The 19,205-nt window shown below is 39.5% G+C and overlaps 1 protein-coding gene across 6 annotated transcripts in view; it reads right to left on the bottom strand.

Annotated features, from left to right (window-relative positions):
• Window positions 1-19,205, bottom strand: part of LOC131488074 (phospholipid-transporting ATPase IB-like) — a 212,987-nt gene that overhangs the window by 71,294 nt on the left and 122,488 nt on the right. For all 6 annotated transcript variants that reach the window (XM_058689430.1, XM_058689457.1, XM_058689465.1 and 3 more), the window contains one exon: window positions 15,051-15,125. In XM_058689430.1, the coding sequence (XP_058545413.1) occupies window positions 15,051-15,125 (75 nt within the window). The remainder of the gene's footprint in view (window positions 1-15,050; window positions 15,126-19,205) is intronic.

The following is a 19,205-nucleotide window of genomic DNA, read 5'->3' as shown; positions in this document are numbered from 1 at the left end:
AGTCTGACATTCTAATGATATGAATTCTTCCAATCTATGAGCATAGTATATCTTTCCATTTCTTCGTGTCATCTTCAGTTTCTTTCATCAGTGACTCACAGTTTTCAGAGTACGGTTCTTTCATCTCATTAGCTAACTTTATTCTTAGATATTTTATTCCTTTTGGTACAGTGTAAATGGGATTATTTCCTTAATTTCTCTTTCTGCTGCTTTATTATTTGTGTATAAAAACATATTTCTGTAGATTAATTTTGTATCCTACAACTCTATTGAATTCATTTATTCTAAAAGTTTTTTTGGTGGCTTCTTTAGAGTTTTTATGTATAGTGTTGTCATCTGTAAATAGTAACAGCTTTTCTTTCCATTTTCAATCTCTTATGCCTTTTATTTCTTTTTCTTATCTGATTATGTGGCTAGGACTTCCAGTACTATGTTGAATAAAAGTGGTTAGAGTGAACATCATCGTCATGTTGCTCGTCTTAGAGGAAAAGCTGTTTTTCACCATTGAGTATGACATATCAGGTGTGGGTGTGTCATACGTGGCCTTTGTTATGTCGATGTATGTTTCCTGTAAACACACTTGAGAATTTTTATCATGAATGATGTTGAATTTTTTTCTGTATCTATTGAGATGGTCATATAATTTTATCCTTCGTTTCGTTAATATGGTGTATGACATTGACTGATTTGCAAATATTGAAACATCCTTGCATCCCTGGAATTAATCCCACTCAATCATGGTGAATAACTGTTTTAATGTATTGTTGGACATGGTTTGCTAATGTTTTATTAAATATTTTCATCTATGTTTATCAGGTGTATTGGTTTGTAGAGTTCTTTTTATGCAGTGTCTTTGTCTGTTTTTGGTATCCAGGTAATGCTGGCTCATAGAATGCATTTGGGAGCTTTCCTTCCTCTTGTTGGGATGGTTGGAGGAGAAAATTGTTTGGTAGAGTCTTTAAATGTTTGGTAGAGTTCACCGGTGAATCCATCTAGTCCTAGACTTATTCGTTAGGAATTTTTGATTACTGATTCAGTTTTGTTACTAGTACTGTGTTCAGAATTTCTATTTGTTCTTAATTCAGTTTTGAGAAGTTATATATTTCTAGGAATTTATCCATTTCTTGGACGTGGCCCAATTTGTTGGCATATAATTTCTCATAATAGTCTCTTATAATCCTTTATATTTCTGTGGTGTTTATTACTTCTAATTTCTGATTTTATTCATTGGAGTCCTCTTTTTTCTTGATGATTCTGGCTAAAGGTTTATCAAATTTGTTTATTTTTTCAAAGAACTAACTGTTGGTTTCCATGATCTTTTTTATGTATATGTATGTATGTATGTATGTATGTTTATTCTCTGTTTCACTTATTTTTTTTCTGTTCTTTATTATTTCTTTCCTTCTACTGACTTTGGACTTTGTTCTTTTTCTGGGTCCATGACATGTAAGCTTAGATTGTTTATTAGAGATTTTTCTTATTTCTTGAGGTAGGTGTGTATGGTTAGAAATTTCCCTCTTTAGAACTTCTTTGCTGCATCCCAAAGATTTTGGACTATTGTGTTTTCATTTTCATTTGCTCCGTGTATTTTTTAAAAATGTTTTAATGTTTATTCACTTTTGAGAGAGACAGACACAGCACAAGCAGGGGAGGGGCAGAGAGAGAGGGAGACACAGAATATGAAGCAGACTCCAGACTCCGAGCTGTCAGCACAGAGCCCATTTGGGGCTCGGAATCACAAACTGCGAGATCATGACCTGAGCCAAAGTTGGATGCTTAACCAACTGAGCCACCCAGGCATCCCATGCCTCCATGTATTTTTTAATTTTCCATTTGATTTCTTTCTTGACCTATTGGTTATTTAGTAGCATGTTGTTTAAAATCTAGGGTTTGTGCTTTTTCCAAAGAGTTTTTTTCTTATAATTGATTTCTAGTGTCATATTATTGTGGTTGGAAAAGATATTTGATATGATTTTAATCTTACTAAATTATTGAGACTTGTTTTGTGGTTTAATATATGATCTACCTAGGAAAATGTTCCATGTGCGCTTGAAAAGAATGTGTATTCTGTTGTTTTTGGATGGAATGTTCTGTATGTATCTGTTGAGTCTATCTAGTCAAATGTGTCATTAAAGACCCTGTTTCTTATTGATTTTCTGCCTGAATGATCTATCTATTGATGTAAATGTGGTGTTAAAGTACCTACTATTATTGTGTTGCTGTTAGTTTCTCACTTTATGTATGTTAATATTTGCTTTATGTATTTAGGTGCTCCAATGTTGGGTGCACAGATATTTATAATTGTTATATCTTCTTCTTGGATTGATTCCTTTATCATTATGCAATGCCCCTCTCTGTCTATTGTTACAGTCTTTATTTTAAAGTTTATTTAATCTGGGGCACCTGGGTGGCTCAGTCGGTTGAGCATCTGACTTCGGCTCAGGTCATGATCTCATGGTTCATGAGTTCGAGCCCTGTGTCGGGCTCTGTGCTGACAGCTCAGAGCCTGGAGCCTGCTTCCGATTCTGTTACTCCCTCTCTCTCTGCCCCTCCCCTGCTCATACTCTGTCACTCTCTCTCTTTCAAAAATAAATAAACATTAAAAAAAAACACTTTAAAGTTTATTTAATCTAATATAAGTATTATGGCTTTTTTCCCCCCATACCATTTGCATGGTATGTTTTTCCATCTCTTCACTTTCAGTCTGTATGTGTTTAAGTCTGAACTTTCTTACAGGCAGCATATAGATGGGTCTTTTGCTTTGTTTTGTTTTTATCAATTCCATTATCCCTTGTCTGTCTGTTTATTTATTTTGAATATGAAATTTATTGTCAAATTGGTTTCCATATAAAACCTAGTACTCATCCCAATAGGTGCCCCCCTCAATGCCCATCACCCACTTTCCCCTCCCTCCTACCCCCCATCAACCCTCAGTGTATTCTCAGTTTTTAAGAGTCTCTTATGCTTTGGCTCCCTCCCTCTCTTTTTTTTTTCCCCCATCCCCTTCCCCATGGTCTTCTGTTAAGTTTCTCAGGATCCACATAAGAGTGAAAACATATGGTATCTCTCTTTCTCTGTATGACTTATTTCACTTAGCATCACAATCTCCAGTTCCATCCACGTTGCTACAAAAGGCCATATTTCATTCTTTCTCATTGCCACGTAGTATTCCATTGTGTATCTAAACCACAATTTCTTTATCCATTCATCCGTTGATGGACATTTAGGCTCTTTCCATAATTTGGCTGTTGTTGACAGTGCTGCTATAAACATTGGGGTACAAGTGCCCCTAAGCATCAGCACTCCTGTATCCCTTGGGTAAATTCCTAGCAGTGCTATTTCTGGGTCATAGGGTAGACCTATTTTTAATTTTTTGAGGAACGTCCACACTGTTTTCCAGAGTGGCTGCACCACTTTGCATTCCCACCAACCGTGCAAGAGGGTTCCCGTTTCTCCACATCCTCGCCAGCATCTATAGTCTCCTGATTTGTTCATTTTAGCCACTCTGACTGGTGTGAGGTGATATCTCACTGTGGTTTTGATTTGTATTTCCTTGATGAGGAGTGATGTTGAACATCTTTTCATGTGCCTGTTGGCCATCTGGATGTCTTCTTTAAAGAAGTGTCCATTCATGTCTTCTGCCCATTTCTTCACTGGATTATTTGTTTTTCAGGTGAGGAGTTTGGTGAGTTCTTTACAGATTTTGGATACTAGCCCTTTGTCCGATATGTCATTTGCAAATATCTTTTCCCATTCTATCTGTTGCCTTTTAGTTTTGTTGATTGTTTCCTTTGCAATGCAGAAGATTTTTATCTTCATGTGGTCCCAGTAGTTCATTTTTGCTTTTAATTCCCTTGCCTTTGGAGATGTGTCGAGTAAGAAATTGCTGCAGCTGAAGTCAGAGAGGTTTTTTTCCTGCCTTCTCCTCTAGGGATTTGATGGTTTCCTGTCTCACATTCAGGTCCTTCATCCATTTTGAGTTTATTTTTGTGAATGGTGTAAGAAAGTGGTCTAGTTTCATCCTTCTGCATGTCACTGTCCAGTTCTCCCAGCACCATTTGTTAGAGTCTTTTTTCCATTGGATATTTGTTCCTGCTTTGTCAAAGATTAGTTGGCCATACTTTTGTGGGTCCAGTTCTGGAATCTCTATTCCATTGGTCTGTGTGTCTGTTGTTGTGCCGATACCCTGCTGTCTTGATGATTACAGCTTTGTAGTAGAGGCTAAAGTCTGGGATTGTGATGCCTCCTGCTTTGGTCTTCTTCTTCTTCAATATTACTTTGGCTATTTGGGGTCTTTTGTGGTTCCATACAAATTTTAGGATTGCTTGTTTCAGCTTCGAGAAGAATGCTGGTGCAATATTGATTGGGATTGCACTGAATGTGTAGATTGCTTTGGGTATTATTGACATTTTAACAATATTTATTCTTCCAATCCATGAGCATGGAATGTTTTTCCATTTCTTTGTATCTTCTTCAATTTCCCTCATAAGCTTTGTATAGTTTTCAGCATACAGATCTTTTAAATCTTTGGTTAGGTTTATTCCTAGGTATTTCATGATTCTTGGTGCAATTGTGAATGGGATCAGTTTCTTTATTTGTCTTTCTGTTGCTTCATTATTAGTGTATAAGAATGCAACTGATTTCTGTACATTGATTTTGTATCCTGCAACTTGGCCGAATTCATGTATCAGTTCTAGCAGACTTTTGGTGGAGTCTATCGGATTTTCCACGTATAACATCATGTCATCTGCAAAAAGTGAAAGCTTGACTTCATCTTTGCCAATTTGGATGCCTTTGATTTCCTTTTGTTGTCTGATTGCTGATGCTAGAACTTCCAACACTATGTTAAACAACAGCGTTGAGCGTGGACATCCCTGTCGTGTTCCTGATCTCAGGGGGAAAGCCCTCAGTTTTTCCCCATTGAGGATGATATTAGCTGTGGGCTTTTCGTAAATGGCTTTTATGATGTTTAAGTATGTTCCTTCTATCCCGACTTTCTTGAGGGCTTTTATTAAGAAAGGATGCTGCATTTTGTCAAATGCTTTTTCTGCATCAATTGACAGGATCATATGGTTCTTTTCGTTTTTTTTATTAATGTGATGTATCACATGGATTGATTTGCGAATGTTGAACCAGCCCTGCAGCCTGGGAATGAATCCCACTTGATCATGGTGAATAATTCTTTTTATATGCTGTTGAATTCGATTTGCTACTATCTTATTGAGAATTTTTGCATCCATATTCATCAGGGATATTGGCCTGTAGTTCTCTTTTTTTGCTGGGTGTGTGTCTGGTTTGGGAATCAAAGTAATGCTGGCTTCATAGAATGAGTCTGGAAGTTTTCCTTCCCTTTCTATTTTTTGGAATAGCTTGAGAAGGATAGGTATTATCTCTGCTTTAAATGTCTGGTAGAATTCCCCAAGGAAGCCATCTGGTCCTGGACTCCTATTTGTTGGGAGATTTTTGACAACTGATTCAATTTCTTTGCTGCTTATGGGTCTGTTCAAGTTTTCTATTTCCTCCTGTTTGAGTTTTGGAAGTGTGTGGGTGTTTAGGAATGTGTCCATTTCTTCCAGGTTGTCCAGTTTGTTGGCATATAATTTTTCATAGTATTCCCTGATAATTGCTTGTATTTTGGAGGGATTGGTTGTAATAATTCCATTTTCATTCATGATTTTATCTACTTGGGTCATCTCCCTTTTCTTTTTGAGAAGCCTGGCTAGAGGTTTATCAATTTTGTTTATTTTTTTCAAAAAACCAACTCTTGGTTTCGTTGATCTTCTCTACAGTTTTTTTAGATTCTATATTGTTTATTTCTGCTCTGATCTTTATTATTTCTCTTCTTCTGCTGGGTTTGGGGTGTCTTTGCTGTTCTGCTTCTATTTCCTTTAGATGTGCTGTTAGATTTTGTATTTGGGATTTCTCTTGTTTCTTGAGATAGGCCTGGATTGCAATATATTTTCCTCTCTGGACTGCTTTCACTGCATCCCAAAGCATTTGGATTGTTGTATTTTCATTTTCATTTGTTTCCATATATTTTTTAATTTCTTCTCTAATTGCATGGTTGACCCATTCATACTTTAGTAGGGTATTCTTTAACCTCCATGCTTTTGGAGGTTTTCCAAGACTTTTTCCTGTGGTTGATTTCAAGCTTCATAGCATTGTAGTCTGAAAGTATGCATGGTATGATCTCAATTCTTGTCTACTTATGAAGGGCTGTTTTGTGACCCAGTATGTGATCTATCTTGGAGAATGTTCTATGTGTACTCGAAGAAAGTGTATTCTGTTGCTTTGGGATGCAGAGTTCTAAATATATCTGTCAAGTCCATCTGATCCAGTGTATCATTTAGGGCCCTTGTTTCTTTATTGGTCCTGTGTCTAGATGATCTATCCATTGTTGTAAGTGGGGTATTAAAGTCCCCTGCAGTTACCATATTCTTATCAATAAGGTTGCTTACGTTTGTGATTGTTTTATATATATGGGGGCTCCTGTATTCGGCGCATAGACATTTATAATTGTTAGCTCTTCCTGATGGATAGACCCTATAATTATTATATAATGCCCTTCTTCATCTCTTGTTACAGCCTTTAATTTAAAGTCTAGTTTGTCTGATACAAGTATGGCTACTCCAGCTTTCTTTTGACTTCCAATAGCATGATAGTTCTCCATCCCCTCACTTTCAATATGAAGGTGTCCTCAGGTCTAAAATGAGTCTCTTGTGGACAGCAGATAGATGGGTCTTGTTTTTTTTATCCATTCTGATACCCTATGTCTTTTGGTTGGAGCATTTAGTCTGTTTACATTCAGTGTTATTATTGAAAGATATGGGTTTAGAGTCATTGTGATGTCTATAGGTTTCATGCTTGTAGTGATGTCTCTGGTACTTTGTGGTCCTTACAACATTTTACTCACAGAATCCCCTTAGGATCTCTTGTAGGGCTGGTTTAGTGGTGATGAATTCCTTCAGTTTTTGTTTGGGAAGACCTTTATCTCTCCTTCTATTGTGAATGACAGACTTGCTGGATAAAGGATTCTCGGCTGCATATTTTTTCTGTTGATTTCCTGCCATTGAAGATTTCCTGCCCTTCCTTTCTGGCCTGCCAAGTTTCCGTAGATAGGTCTGTCACTAGTCTTATCGGTCTCTCTTTATATGTTAGAGCATGTTTATCCCTTGCTGCTTTCAGATTTTTCTCCTTATGCTTGTATTTTGCCAGTTTCACTATGATATGTCGTGCAGAAGATCGATTCAAGTTACGTCTGAAGGGAGTTCTCTGTGCCTCTTGGATTTCAACGCCTTTTTCCTTCCCCAGATCAGGGAAGTTCTCAGCTATGATTTGTTCAAGTACACCTTCAGCCCCTTTCTCTCTCTCTTACTCTTCTGGAATTCCTATTATACAGATATTATTCCATTTGATTGCATCATTTAGGTCTCTAATTCTCCCCTCATACTCCTGGATTTTTTTTTATCTCTCTTTTTCTCAGCTTCCTCATTTTCCATAATTTTATCTTCTACTTCACCTATTCTCTCTTCTGCCTCTTCAATCTGTGCAATGGCCACCTCCATTTTATTTTGCACCTCATTTATAGCATTTTTTAGCTCCTCATGACTATTTCTTAGTCCTTTGATCTCTGTAGCAATAGATTCTCTGGTGTCCTCTATGCTTTTTTCAAGTCCAGCAATTAATTTTACAACTATTATTCTAAATTCTTGTTATGTTATATTGCTTAAATAGTTTTTGAGCAATTCGCTAGCTGTCGCTACTTCCTGGAGTTTCTTTTGAGGAGAATTCTTCTGTTTTGTCATTTTGGATAGTCCCTGGGGTGGCGTGGAACTGCAGGGCACTTCCGCTGTGCTGTCTGGAGTAACTTGTGTTGGTGGGCGGGGCCGCAGTCACACCTGATGTCTGCCCCTAGCCCACCGCTAGGGGGCCACAGTCAGACTGGTGTGTACCTTCTCTTCCCCTCTCCCAGGGGCAGGACTCACTGTGGAGTGGTGTGGCCCCTGCCTGGGCTGCTTGCACGCTGCCAGGCTTGTGGTGCTGCTTCGATGGGATCTGGCCAAGGGCACGTTAGCCAGGGTGGATCCTCAAGGTGCACAGGGGCGGGAGGGGCAGGCTCAGCTCGCTTCGCCGTGGGTGGTCCCCTGTGGGAGGGGCCCTGCAGCACCGGGAGGGAGGCAGGCCCGTGGGAGGGATGGATCCACAGAAGCACAGCATTGGGAGTTTGTGCGGCGCAAGCAAGTTCGGTGTCGGGAACTGGTTCCCTTTGGGATTCCGGCTGGGGGATGGGCGAGGGAGATGGCGCTTCCCAGTGCCTTTGCTCCCCACCGAGCTGAGCTCTGTCGTCCAGGGCTCAACAACTCTCCGTCCGGTGTCCTCTCACCCTCCCCACTCTCCGAGAGCAGAGCTGTTCACTTTTACCATTCCAGATGTTAAGGCCCGCTGGCTGTCGGAACACACTCCGTCCGGCCCCTCCGCTTTTGCCAGCCAGCCTCGGGGGCTCTGCCTTGCCGGGTGGGCTGGCCGCCCCTCCACTGCCCCGGCTCCCTCCTGCCAGTCCGTGGAGCGCGCACCGCCTCGCCGCCCTTCCTCCCCTCTTCCGTGGGCCTCTGGTCTAGGCTGGGCTCCGGAGAGTCCGTTCTGCTAGTCTTCCGGTGGTTTTCTGGGTTCTTTAGGCAGATGTGGGTGGAATCTAAGCGATCAGAACGAGGTGAGCCCAGCGGCCTCCTATGCCGCCATCTTCCCTTGAATCTCCCCATGTCTGTTTTTAGATTTTACTTAAATCCAGGGGCGCCTGGGTGGCTCAGTCTTAAGTGTTCAACTTTGGCTCAGGTCATGATCTCACGTTCGTGGGTTCAAGCCCCGCACTGGGTTCTGTGCTGCCAGCACAGAGCCTGGAGCCTGCTTTGGATTCTGTGTCTCCCTCTCTTTTTGCTCCTCCCTTATTCATGCTCTGTCTTTCTCTCTCAAAAATAAATAAAAGTTAAAAAAAATTAAATTTTGTTTAAGTCCAAGTTAGTTAACATTATTATAATGGTTTCAGGGTAGAATTTAGTGATTCATCACTTACATATAACACCCAGTGCTCATCCCAACAAGTGCTCTCCTTAATGCCCCTCACTCATTTAGCCCATCTCCCTACCCAATACCACTCCAGCGGCCCTCAGTTCTCTGTATTTAAGAGTCTCGTCTCCCTCTCTGTGTTTAATCTTATTTTTCCTTCCGTTTCCCTATGTTCGTGTTTTGTTCCTTAAATTCCACATAGGAGTGAAATCATATGGTATTTATCTTTTCTTAATGGAGCATTTAGACCATTTACATTTAAAGTAATTATTGATAGGTATGTACATATTGCCATTTTGCTCATTGTTTTCTGATTTTTTTTGTAGTCCTCTGTTCCTTTCTACTTCCCTTGTTCTGTTTTCTTGTGATTGATGACTTTCTTTAGCATTATATTTGATTTTATTTCTCTCTATTTCGTGTGTATGTATCATAGGTTTTTGGTTTGTGGTTACCATGAGGTTTGTATATAACTTCCCTAAGTATATAGGAATCTGTATTAAAATGATGGTTACTTACATTTGAACACATTGTAAAGGAATTTCATTTTTTCTCCCCCCTCCACATTTGATGTGTATGTCATAGTTTGCATTTTTTTGTGAGTCCTCTTTTTAGATATAATTGGTTTTGTTTCTTTGGTCTTTAACCTCAATACAAGATTTAGAAGTGATTGTTCTACTACCTTTACTGAATGTTTGCTTTTACCCATGAAATATTTTCTTTTATAATCTTCTAATTATGGCGTTTTCTTTTCCACTCGATTGTAGGTTTTTTCCTTTCAGCATTTTGAGTTTCTCATGTCACTTTGTGTTCCATGCAATTTCTCCTGAAAATCAGCTGTTAGACTTACGGGATTTCCCTTGTACAAACTAGTTGCTCTTCTCTTACTGCTTTTAAAACTCTGTGTCTTTGGGCACGTGGGTGGTTCAGACGGTTAAGTATCTGACTTTGGCTCAGGTCATGATCTCACGGTTTGTGAGTTTGAGCCCCACGTCCGGCTGTGTGCTGACAGCTCAGAGCCTAGAGCCTGCCTCAGATTCTGTGTCTCCCTCTCCGCCTCTCCCCTGCTTGCACTCTGTCTGTCTCTCTCTCTCAAAAATAAACATTAAAAAATTTTAAAAAACCCTCTATGTCTTTAATCTTCAACATTTTAATTATTAGTGTCATGTTGTAGATCTCCTTGGTTTCACTGGAACTCTCTTTGCTTCCTGAACCTAGATGTCTATTTCCTTTCCCAAGTCAGGGGATTTTTTGCCTCTTATTTCTTCCCATAAGTTTTCTGCCCTTTTCTCTCTTCTCCTTCTGGGACCCCTATAATGTGAATGCTTTTTCACTTGATATTGTCCAAGAGATCCCTGAACCTGGGGCGCCTGGGTGGCGCAGTCGGTTAAGTGTCTGACTGCAGCCAGGTCACGATCTCGCGGTCCGTGAGTTCGAGCCCCGCTTCAGGCTCTGGGCTGATGGCTCGGAGCCTGGAGCCTGTTTCCGATTCTGTGTCTCCCTCTCTCTGCCCCTCCCCCGTTCATGCTCTGTCTCTCTCTGTCCCAAAAATAAATAAAAAACGTTGAAAAAAAAAATTAAAAAAAAAAAAAAGAGATCCCTGAACCTATCCTCATTTTTAGAAACTCTTTTGTCTTTTTGCTGTTCCGGTGCTTTCCATTACCCTGCCTTCCAGGTCACTGGTCTGTTATTCTGTTCCTCCAATCTGTTGGTGATTCCCTCTGGTGTATTTTTCAGTTATTGTATTCTTTCAGTTACTGTATTACGAAGAACCTGATTGGTTCTTTTTCATGTTTTCTATCTCTTTGTTGATGTTCTCACTGAGTTCAACCACTCTTCTCTCCAATCTGGTGGGCATGTATTTGACCATAACTTTGAACCTTTTTTTTTTAAATTCTGAGAGAGAGAGACTGACTGTGAGTGGGAAGGGGCAGGGAGAGAGAGAGAGTTCCAAGCAGACTCTGCGCTGTCAGCACAGAGCTCAATGTGGGGCTTGAACTCCCAAACCATGAGATCATGACCTGAGCTGAAATCAAGAGTCAGAGGCTTAACTGACTGAGCCACCCAGGTGCCCCTACTTTGAATCCTTTATTGGTTATCTCCCTTCCGTTTAGTTCTTTCTCTGAGGTTTTTGTCTTGTTATTTCATTTGGAGCGTACTCCTCTGCTTCTGTATTTTCCTTGACTTTCTGTGTTTGTCTTTGTCAATTAGGTGCAATAGCTATTCTCCTAAGCCTGAAGGGATGGTCTTGTGTATGGCTGTCCCCTGTGTAGACTGTGTGTGCCTGGTGACTTTGGCTGGCAGGAGCTGTGGCTGGCACGGGATGGAGTCCCGCATGACTCCACGCTGGGGCTGCCCTGATAAAATAGATGAAGCTGAAATGGGATTGGGTTGGAGTGATCCTGGGCTCTTGGCACAGAGGGTGTCCTGGCAGGACAGCTGAAGCGGAGGTGAGTGCAAGGCAGGACCTGAGGCTTTCTGCGCCGAGGGTACCATGGCAAGACAGCGAAAGCTGAAGTGGGCTCGGGCTGGGGTAGTCCCAGGACTCTTCACACGGAGGGGCCCCTGGCGGGATGACTGAAGCTGTAGTGTGTGCCGGCCTGGGGCCCAGGGCTCTCCACGCAGAAGGAACCCTGGCGGGACCGCTGCAGGTGAGGTGAGTGCAATCTGGGTGTCTCAAAGCGCTCACTGGAAGGGGTGCCCCGTGGGGTGGCTGGCGCTGAGGTGGGCGTGGGCAAAAGGATCCCAGGGCTCTCTGCAGAGTGGACACCGTGGCAGAGCCGCTGGAGCTGAGGCAGGATGCAGGCCAGAGGGTCCTAAGGACACTGCACGGGGGGGTGCCCGGGAAGTCCTGTGGGCCTCGTGCGTCTCATGGTGCTTGGTGCCTCTGTCACCTTGGTGGGGTGACTGGTGCCAGTGTAGACTGATGTCCCGGGGCTCATGGAGGCGGTCGGCTGGCTCGGGCACCAGACCCTGCTCATTCGGGAGAGTTTAAGCCTCTGAAGGCAAGAGTCCATTTACTTAACTTGCCATTTAATTATATCAAGATCTGCTTCATTTCTCCTTAGTTTCTAATAAGCTGTGTTATTAGATTGTTACATAGTTAGGATTCTTAGGATTTCTAATTATTGGGATAATTACAGTGTAATTATAAATGTGGTTCATTTGAAATCTACCATGGTCCTGTTTTCTTCTGTTTGGTGCAGTCTTCTGTTTTACCTTATAGCCTGACTTCTTTTGAAGCAATTGAATATTAAGATTTTATTATATCTCTATTATTGGTTCATTAGCCATAACTTTTGGGGGTTTTAGTTCTTTAAAATTTACAGTATACATATGCAGTGTATCACAAAATTCAAATAATACACTCCCAAATCCCTCCTCACATTCTTTGTGCTATCTTTATCATACGTTTTAATTCTAAATTAATGACAGTTCCCAGAATACATTATTAATTTTGTTTTAAACAGTTATCTGGCATCATGATTGAAAATGAGGGGAAGAGGGAAAGCGTCTTATAAATTCCCACATAATTAACATTTCTGTTCCTCTTTGGACAGATCCAGATTTCATCCTGATGTACTGTTCCTTCTGTTTGAAGAGCTTTCTTTCACATTTCAGGTATTACAGGTCTTCTGGTGATGAGTCTTCTATTTTCTCGGTTCATTTTCAAAAGACATTTTTACCGCATATAGAATTTGGGGTTAATGGATTTGTTTTCTTTCTTTCAGATCTTTAAAGATATTCCACTGTCTTCTGCCCTGCATGGTTTTCAACGAGAAATCTGCTTTTATTCGCACGTTTGTGTTCTGTACACAGTATTGGTTTATGTGGTTGATTTAAAGATTATTCTCTTGGCCACTGATTTTCAGCAATTTGGTTATAAAGAACATTTGTGTGTTTTTTCTTTAGGTTTCTTCTTCTTGGAATTTGTTGAGGTTCTTAGATTTGTGAGCTTTCATCAGATTTGACATTTTCGATCATTGTTGCTTCAAATATTACTTTCTTTTTTGGCGACAGCCTCCCACTTTACAGTGGTTCTTTCCCTAGCTGCGGGTAGACTTTTCTCATGCAGACACAGAGCAGAAGCAATAGTTCGCAGGGGCCAGCTACGGATCTCCGGCGTCACGCTGTCTCTCTCTCTCAGTATAGTTCCCTCTGGCATTCTAGCTGCCTTGGTCCTGCACTCCAACCTCTGTGTCTTCAACTCGCTTAGACACCTGGGCTTTCTTTAGGGTCCATCTTCCTGCATTGTGGCCTGGAAGAGGCCTTCTCTCAAGGATCACAGTCATGAGCAGCCTGTCGTTTAATGTTTGAAAATCATTATTTTATATACTTTGTCTGATAGGTTATTTCTGGCAGGAGGTTTCCTATAGCAGTTAGTCATGCGCGGAAGAAGCAGAAATAATACATGACCTCCAGAAATAGTATGACAACCGATTTAAATTTAGCTCTCTCTTATTGCCAGTAACTATGAAAAATGTCTAGGCCTCCTCTTTTTTCCCCATCTGCAAAATATATTTATAATGAGATAAGATTTAGTAAGTCAATGGCTATTAATAAGTCATCATATATTGTCCTAAAATGTCTATAATTTTAAGTTTCCCACCGTAGCCCTCATTTTACTGTTTGTAAAAAAAAAAAAGTTTCTGTGCTTTTGTTCATTAAAGAAAAAAATAAGACTCTATTGACTAATATCTGTGGCCATGCATTCATATGAATGTTCTTTTTTTTAATTTTCAAAAATGTTTTTTTTTTTGTTTGTTTGTTTGTTTTGAGAGAGGGAGAGCGAGAATCCCAAGCAGGCTCCTTGCTGTCCGCACAGAGCCAATGTGGGGCTTAATCTCATGACTGTGAGATTATGACCTGAGACAAAATCAGGAGTCAGACACTTGACCGACTGAGCCCACCAGACACCCCCATAGTGAATTTTCTGACAGAGAGGAGAGACTGTGCCACTCCCTACCGCAGTATGTAACGACACTTCAAAAACAATAAACAAAGAAACAACGCATCGAGTGTTGTCGTCTGTGACCAAGAGCCTGGGAGCGCAACTGTGTGTATGACCTCAGGTTCAACGGTGTAATGCACTAGCCAGAAGCGCCTGGAGTTGACTTGTAACTGTTCCTAGCACTAGACATCTTTGTATTATCGGACACTTAATGACTTCTGGCCGGGGACTTGTGTCTGTGCTGTTTCAGAGTTTAAGCTCCTAGAAGACAGAATTTGAGGGATTAAGGCACACAGCATCCAGACAGTAACAGGACTGTGACAGTGCAGTACAAAACAAAAGTCATGATATGCTCACCGGGAGCCTATTTGTTACGCTAGGGTTCCCTAACTGCTAATCTTTAAAGTAGAATTAATAATACAAGAAAAATAAACCAAAAATTTTAAGATGAACTTAACCATATTGTTTATTCCCAGTGTTTGAATTTAAAATGAGTTAAGTAATGGTATGGGATTGCTTAGTTGTAGGAAATTCCATTTATTTATTACATTTATTCTTAACATAGGACTCGATATCAAATTCATCATTTCATACAAACACAGGATGATATATTTACAAAAGGACAAATTTTCTTCCAGGTTTAAAGGGCCATGGAGTTACACTATGAACACACACCCACATATACAAAGATAGATAAATATTAATTATATGTATTAAATGGAATTGGTTGAGGTAGAGTTCAGTAATAATTACTTGGCTTAAAAGCCTGAAAACATTGTGCAAGCATTCAGTAAGGAGATTTTGGATGTATTATCAAAATACATTGGTACAAATTTAATGCAGTTGCTATAGATTGAAACCATGTGTGGAGAGCTTGGGCTTCTGCGGGATGTGTCGCAGCAACAAAGGCTCTAAAGATGTATTTGTGCCGCCCGCTATGTATACAGATGATTGACTTAGATACACTTCCCAGACGTAAACAGTAAAGGAATGTCACTGAAGTTTCACATGCTATCAGATAGAGACAGGGAATGCTTACCACATTGTACAAGCCGATGCACCAGCGTTCAAATAAAATCTGCCCAGAAAATCCATTAACAAAGGCGAACCAAAGCTGAAAGAGAACAAAGTTCATGAAGTTTTGTATCAATACTGACCTAAATGTTTCCATTCACTGAAGTACTTAAAATACTATGCTTTATCATTCTTTTTTTCCCATGTCATCAAACGGAATTTTGCCAGAATGTAAATAAAATCAAGCTTGAGTGTTTGAGCTTAACAGAAAGGCAGTACATTTATTTTAGAATTTTTATTTCATTCTTTATTTTTTGATAGAGAAAGAACAAAAACAATTTCAATGAAATGCTTAGATCTGATTGTCCAATAATGCATTGTTTCAGTGAAAAGATCTCTGCCCCTCTGTGTTTACTGCAGCATTATTTACGATGGCAAAAATGTGGAAGCAGCCCAACTGTTCACCAGTAGATGAATGGATAAAGGAGAGGTGGTATATGTACAATGGAATATTAACCATGAAATAGTGTGAGATCCCACCGTTTGCAATAACACGGATGGACCTGGATTGTATAATGCTAAGTGAAATAAGTCAGAGGAAGACAAATACTATATGATTTCACCCCTGTGTGGAATTTAAGAAACAAAAGCAAGCAAGCAACCAACCAACAAGAAAACCCAGCCCCTCAAATACAGAAAGCAGACTGGGACTTGCCAGAGGGAAGGTGAATGAGAGGATGGGTGGATAGGTGAAGGCGATTAAGACTATACTTCTCGTGATGAGCACTGAGTGACGGACGGAATGGTTGAGCCACTATGTCGTACATCTCAAGCTAATATAACAATGTATATTGTTTATCCTCGAGTAGAAGAATTTAAGGCAAAGGACCGGGAATAACTAAGACAATTTTAAAAATACATGGTGAACAGACTCACTCTACCTGATGTTAAGGCTCATGGTGGTGCTACAGAATTCACGACAGTGCGATGTTGGCAGAGGAACAGACACAGAAATCAAGGAGTTAGAGTAGGGAGCCCAGAAACACATCGTGTGTATCTACCTGAGTATGTGCAACTTATTTTAATCGCGGTAAGAACTATGACCAATTTTAGGTGTACAGTGCAGTCACATTAAGTATATTCACATCGTTGTGCAACCGATCTCCAGAACTTTTTCATCTCGCAAAACTGAAGCTCTGTAGCCCTGAACAATTCCCCATATCCCTCAACCCTCAGCCACTGGTCGCCAACACTCTCCTTTGTCTCTCTGAATTTGACTATTTTAGATACCCCACGTAAGTGGAATCATACACTGGCTCTTTGTGTGTGACTCATAGTTAGCCAATGTCCTCAGGGTTCATCCATATTATAGTATGTGTCAGAATTTACTTTCCTTTTAAGGCTGAATAATATTCCATTGTATTTATATATCACATTTTGGTTATCTCTTCATCTGTCACTGGACGTTTGGGTTGCTTCTGCTTGGGTATTGTAAATAATGGTGCATTAAACATGGTGTGTAAATATCTCTTCAAGATTCTTGCGTTCAGGGGCACCTGGGTGGCTCAGTCGGTTAAGTGTCCGACTTCGACTCAGGTCATGATCTCGCGGTTTGTGAGTTCAAGCCCTGCATCGGGTTCTGTGCCGACGGCTCAGAGCCTGGAGCCTGCTTCGGATTCTGTGGCTCCTCCTCTCTCTGCCCCTCCCCTGCTCTCTTCTCTCTCTCTCTCAAGAATAAATAAATGTTAAAAAAATTAAAAAAAAAAAAAGATTCTTGCTTTCAGTATTTTAGATACATACTCAGAAGTGGAATGGCTGAATCATGTAATTCTATTTTTAATGTTTTGAGGAATCATCATACTATTTTCCATAGTGGTTGCACCAATTTTTATTCATACCTGCAGTTCACAAGGGTTCACTTTCTCCACATCCTCACCAACATTTGTTATTCTCTGGGGGTTTTGTTTTATTTTTTAATAGTAGCCATCCTAATTGATGTAATACCTGATTATGGTTTGGATTTACATTTCTCCAATGATTAGTGGCGTTGAACATTTTCTCACATGCTTGCTGGCCATTTATATACTATCTCTGTAGAAATGGCTGTTCAAGTTCTTTACCCAACTTTATGTCAGATTGCTTTTTTGTGGTTGAGTTGTAGGAGCTCACTATTCTAGACATTAGCTTATGAGATATGTAATTTGCGAGTATTTTTCTCGTATCCTGTAGGTATTTTTACTGTGTTGACTGTCACAATCAACACCGAGGTTTTAACATTTGATGTAGAACCACTGTCTGTATTTGCTTCTGCTGCATGTGCTTTCGTGTCATGTCCAAGAAAATTATTGTCAAACACAGTGTCATGAAGATTTTCCATTTTATTTTCTTATAAGAGCTTTATAGTTTTAGGTATTATTTTTAGGTCCTTAATCAATTTTGTTAACTTTTGTAAATGGTGTGTTTGATTATTTATTTAATTTGCATATGGATATCCAGCTTTCCCACCAGCATTTGCTAAAGGGACTATCCTTTCGCCATTATGTAATCTTGGTGTTTTCCAAGATCATTTGGCCATATACACTAGGATTTATTTCTGGGTTCTTTATTTTATTCCATTGGTCTATATACCTGTTTTTATGCCAGTAAAACACATTTTAAATACTGTAACTTTGTATATGTTCTGAAATTAGGGAATATGAGACTTCTCAGTTATTTTTCAAGATTGTTTTGGCTATTCAAGATGCTTTAAGACTCTGTATGAATTTTAGGTTGCATTTTTCTATTTCTCCAAAACATGGGATTTTTGTAGGGATTGCATACAAATCTGCAGATCATTTGGGGTAATACTGTCATCTTAACAATATAAACTTTTACAATCTATAACCATGGGATGTCTTTCCATTTATTTGTATCTTCAAATTATTTCAGCAATATTTTGTAGTTTTTGGTGTACAAGTGTTTTTCCGCCTTGGTTTTCTTAATTTCCCTTTTTGATAGTTTGTTATTAGTGTATGTAAATACAACATTTTTGTATGTTGGTTTGTATCCTGTTGCATTATTGAATTTATTAGTTCTGATCATTATTTTCTGACATCTTTAGGATTTTCCACATATAAGATCTTGTCCTCTGTAAACAGAGATACTTTTACCTATTCCTTTCTGATTTGGATGTTTTTCTTTCTTCCTTCCTTCCTTTCTTCTTCTTTTTTTTTTCTTTTGCCCAAGTGCTCTTACTGGGACTTCCAGTACTGCGTTGAATAGAAGTGGTGAGAGCAGGCATCCTTGCCTTGTTCCTGATCTTAGAGGAAAGACTTTTAGTCTTTCGCCACTGAGCACGATACCAGCTATGGGATTTTCATATATGGCCTTTATTATGTTGAGGAATTTTTTTTTCTTTCTAGCCTGTTGAATGCTTTTATCATGTAAGAGTGTTGAATTTCATCAAATGCATTTTCTGCATCGAGATGATGTGTTTTTTTTTTCCTTTGTTGACTGATTTTCATATATTGAACCATCTTTGCATTCCAGGATATGGTTTCTATTCCTTTTTTAATGTGCTGCTGAATTCAAGTTTGCTAGTATTTTGCCAAGGATTTTTGCACCTGTATTAATCAGGGATATAGGTCAGTAGCTTTCTTGTAGTGTTTTCTAGTGTCTTGTAATGTAGCTTTGGTTTTATAGTAATGCCAGACTCATAAAATAAGTTTGTAAGTGTTTGTTTCTGTATAATTTTTTGGAAGAGTTTGAGGTAGATTTTAATTCTTCTTTGAACGATTGGTATAATTTGCCAGGGAGGTATTTGATTACTGATCTGATCTCCTTACTAGTTATACTCTGTTGATATTTCCTATTTCTTTATTACTTGCCCAATTGATTTTTTACAAAGGTAGAAAACCAATTTAATGGAAAGATAACCTTTTCATCAAATAGCACTGAAGTAATTGAATTTCATGGGCAAAACAAATAGAAAATCTAAACCCTCCACTCTGCACAAAAATTCACTGAAAATGGATCATGACATTAAGTGTAAAACACAAGACTTTTAGAAAACTACACAGAGGAATGTCTTTGGAATCTAGATCTAGGCAAAGAGTTCATGATCCATAAAAGGAAAAATTGTAAATTGGACCACTTCAAAATTAAAAACTCTTGTACTCTGAAAGACTCTATTAAGATGACA

The sequence above is a fragment of the Neofelis nebulosa genome, chromosome 1, assembly GCF_028018385.1.
Source record: "Neofelis nebulosa isolate mNeoNeb1 chromosome 1, mNeoNeb1.pri, whole genome shotgun sequence".
Classification (NCBI taxonomy): Eukaryota; Metazoa; Chordata; class Mammalia; order Carnivora; family Felidae; genus Neofelis; species Neofelis nebulosa.
Note: the sequence above shows the minus strand (reverse complement) of the source record. Positions and strands in the feature narration are given on the sequence as shown.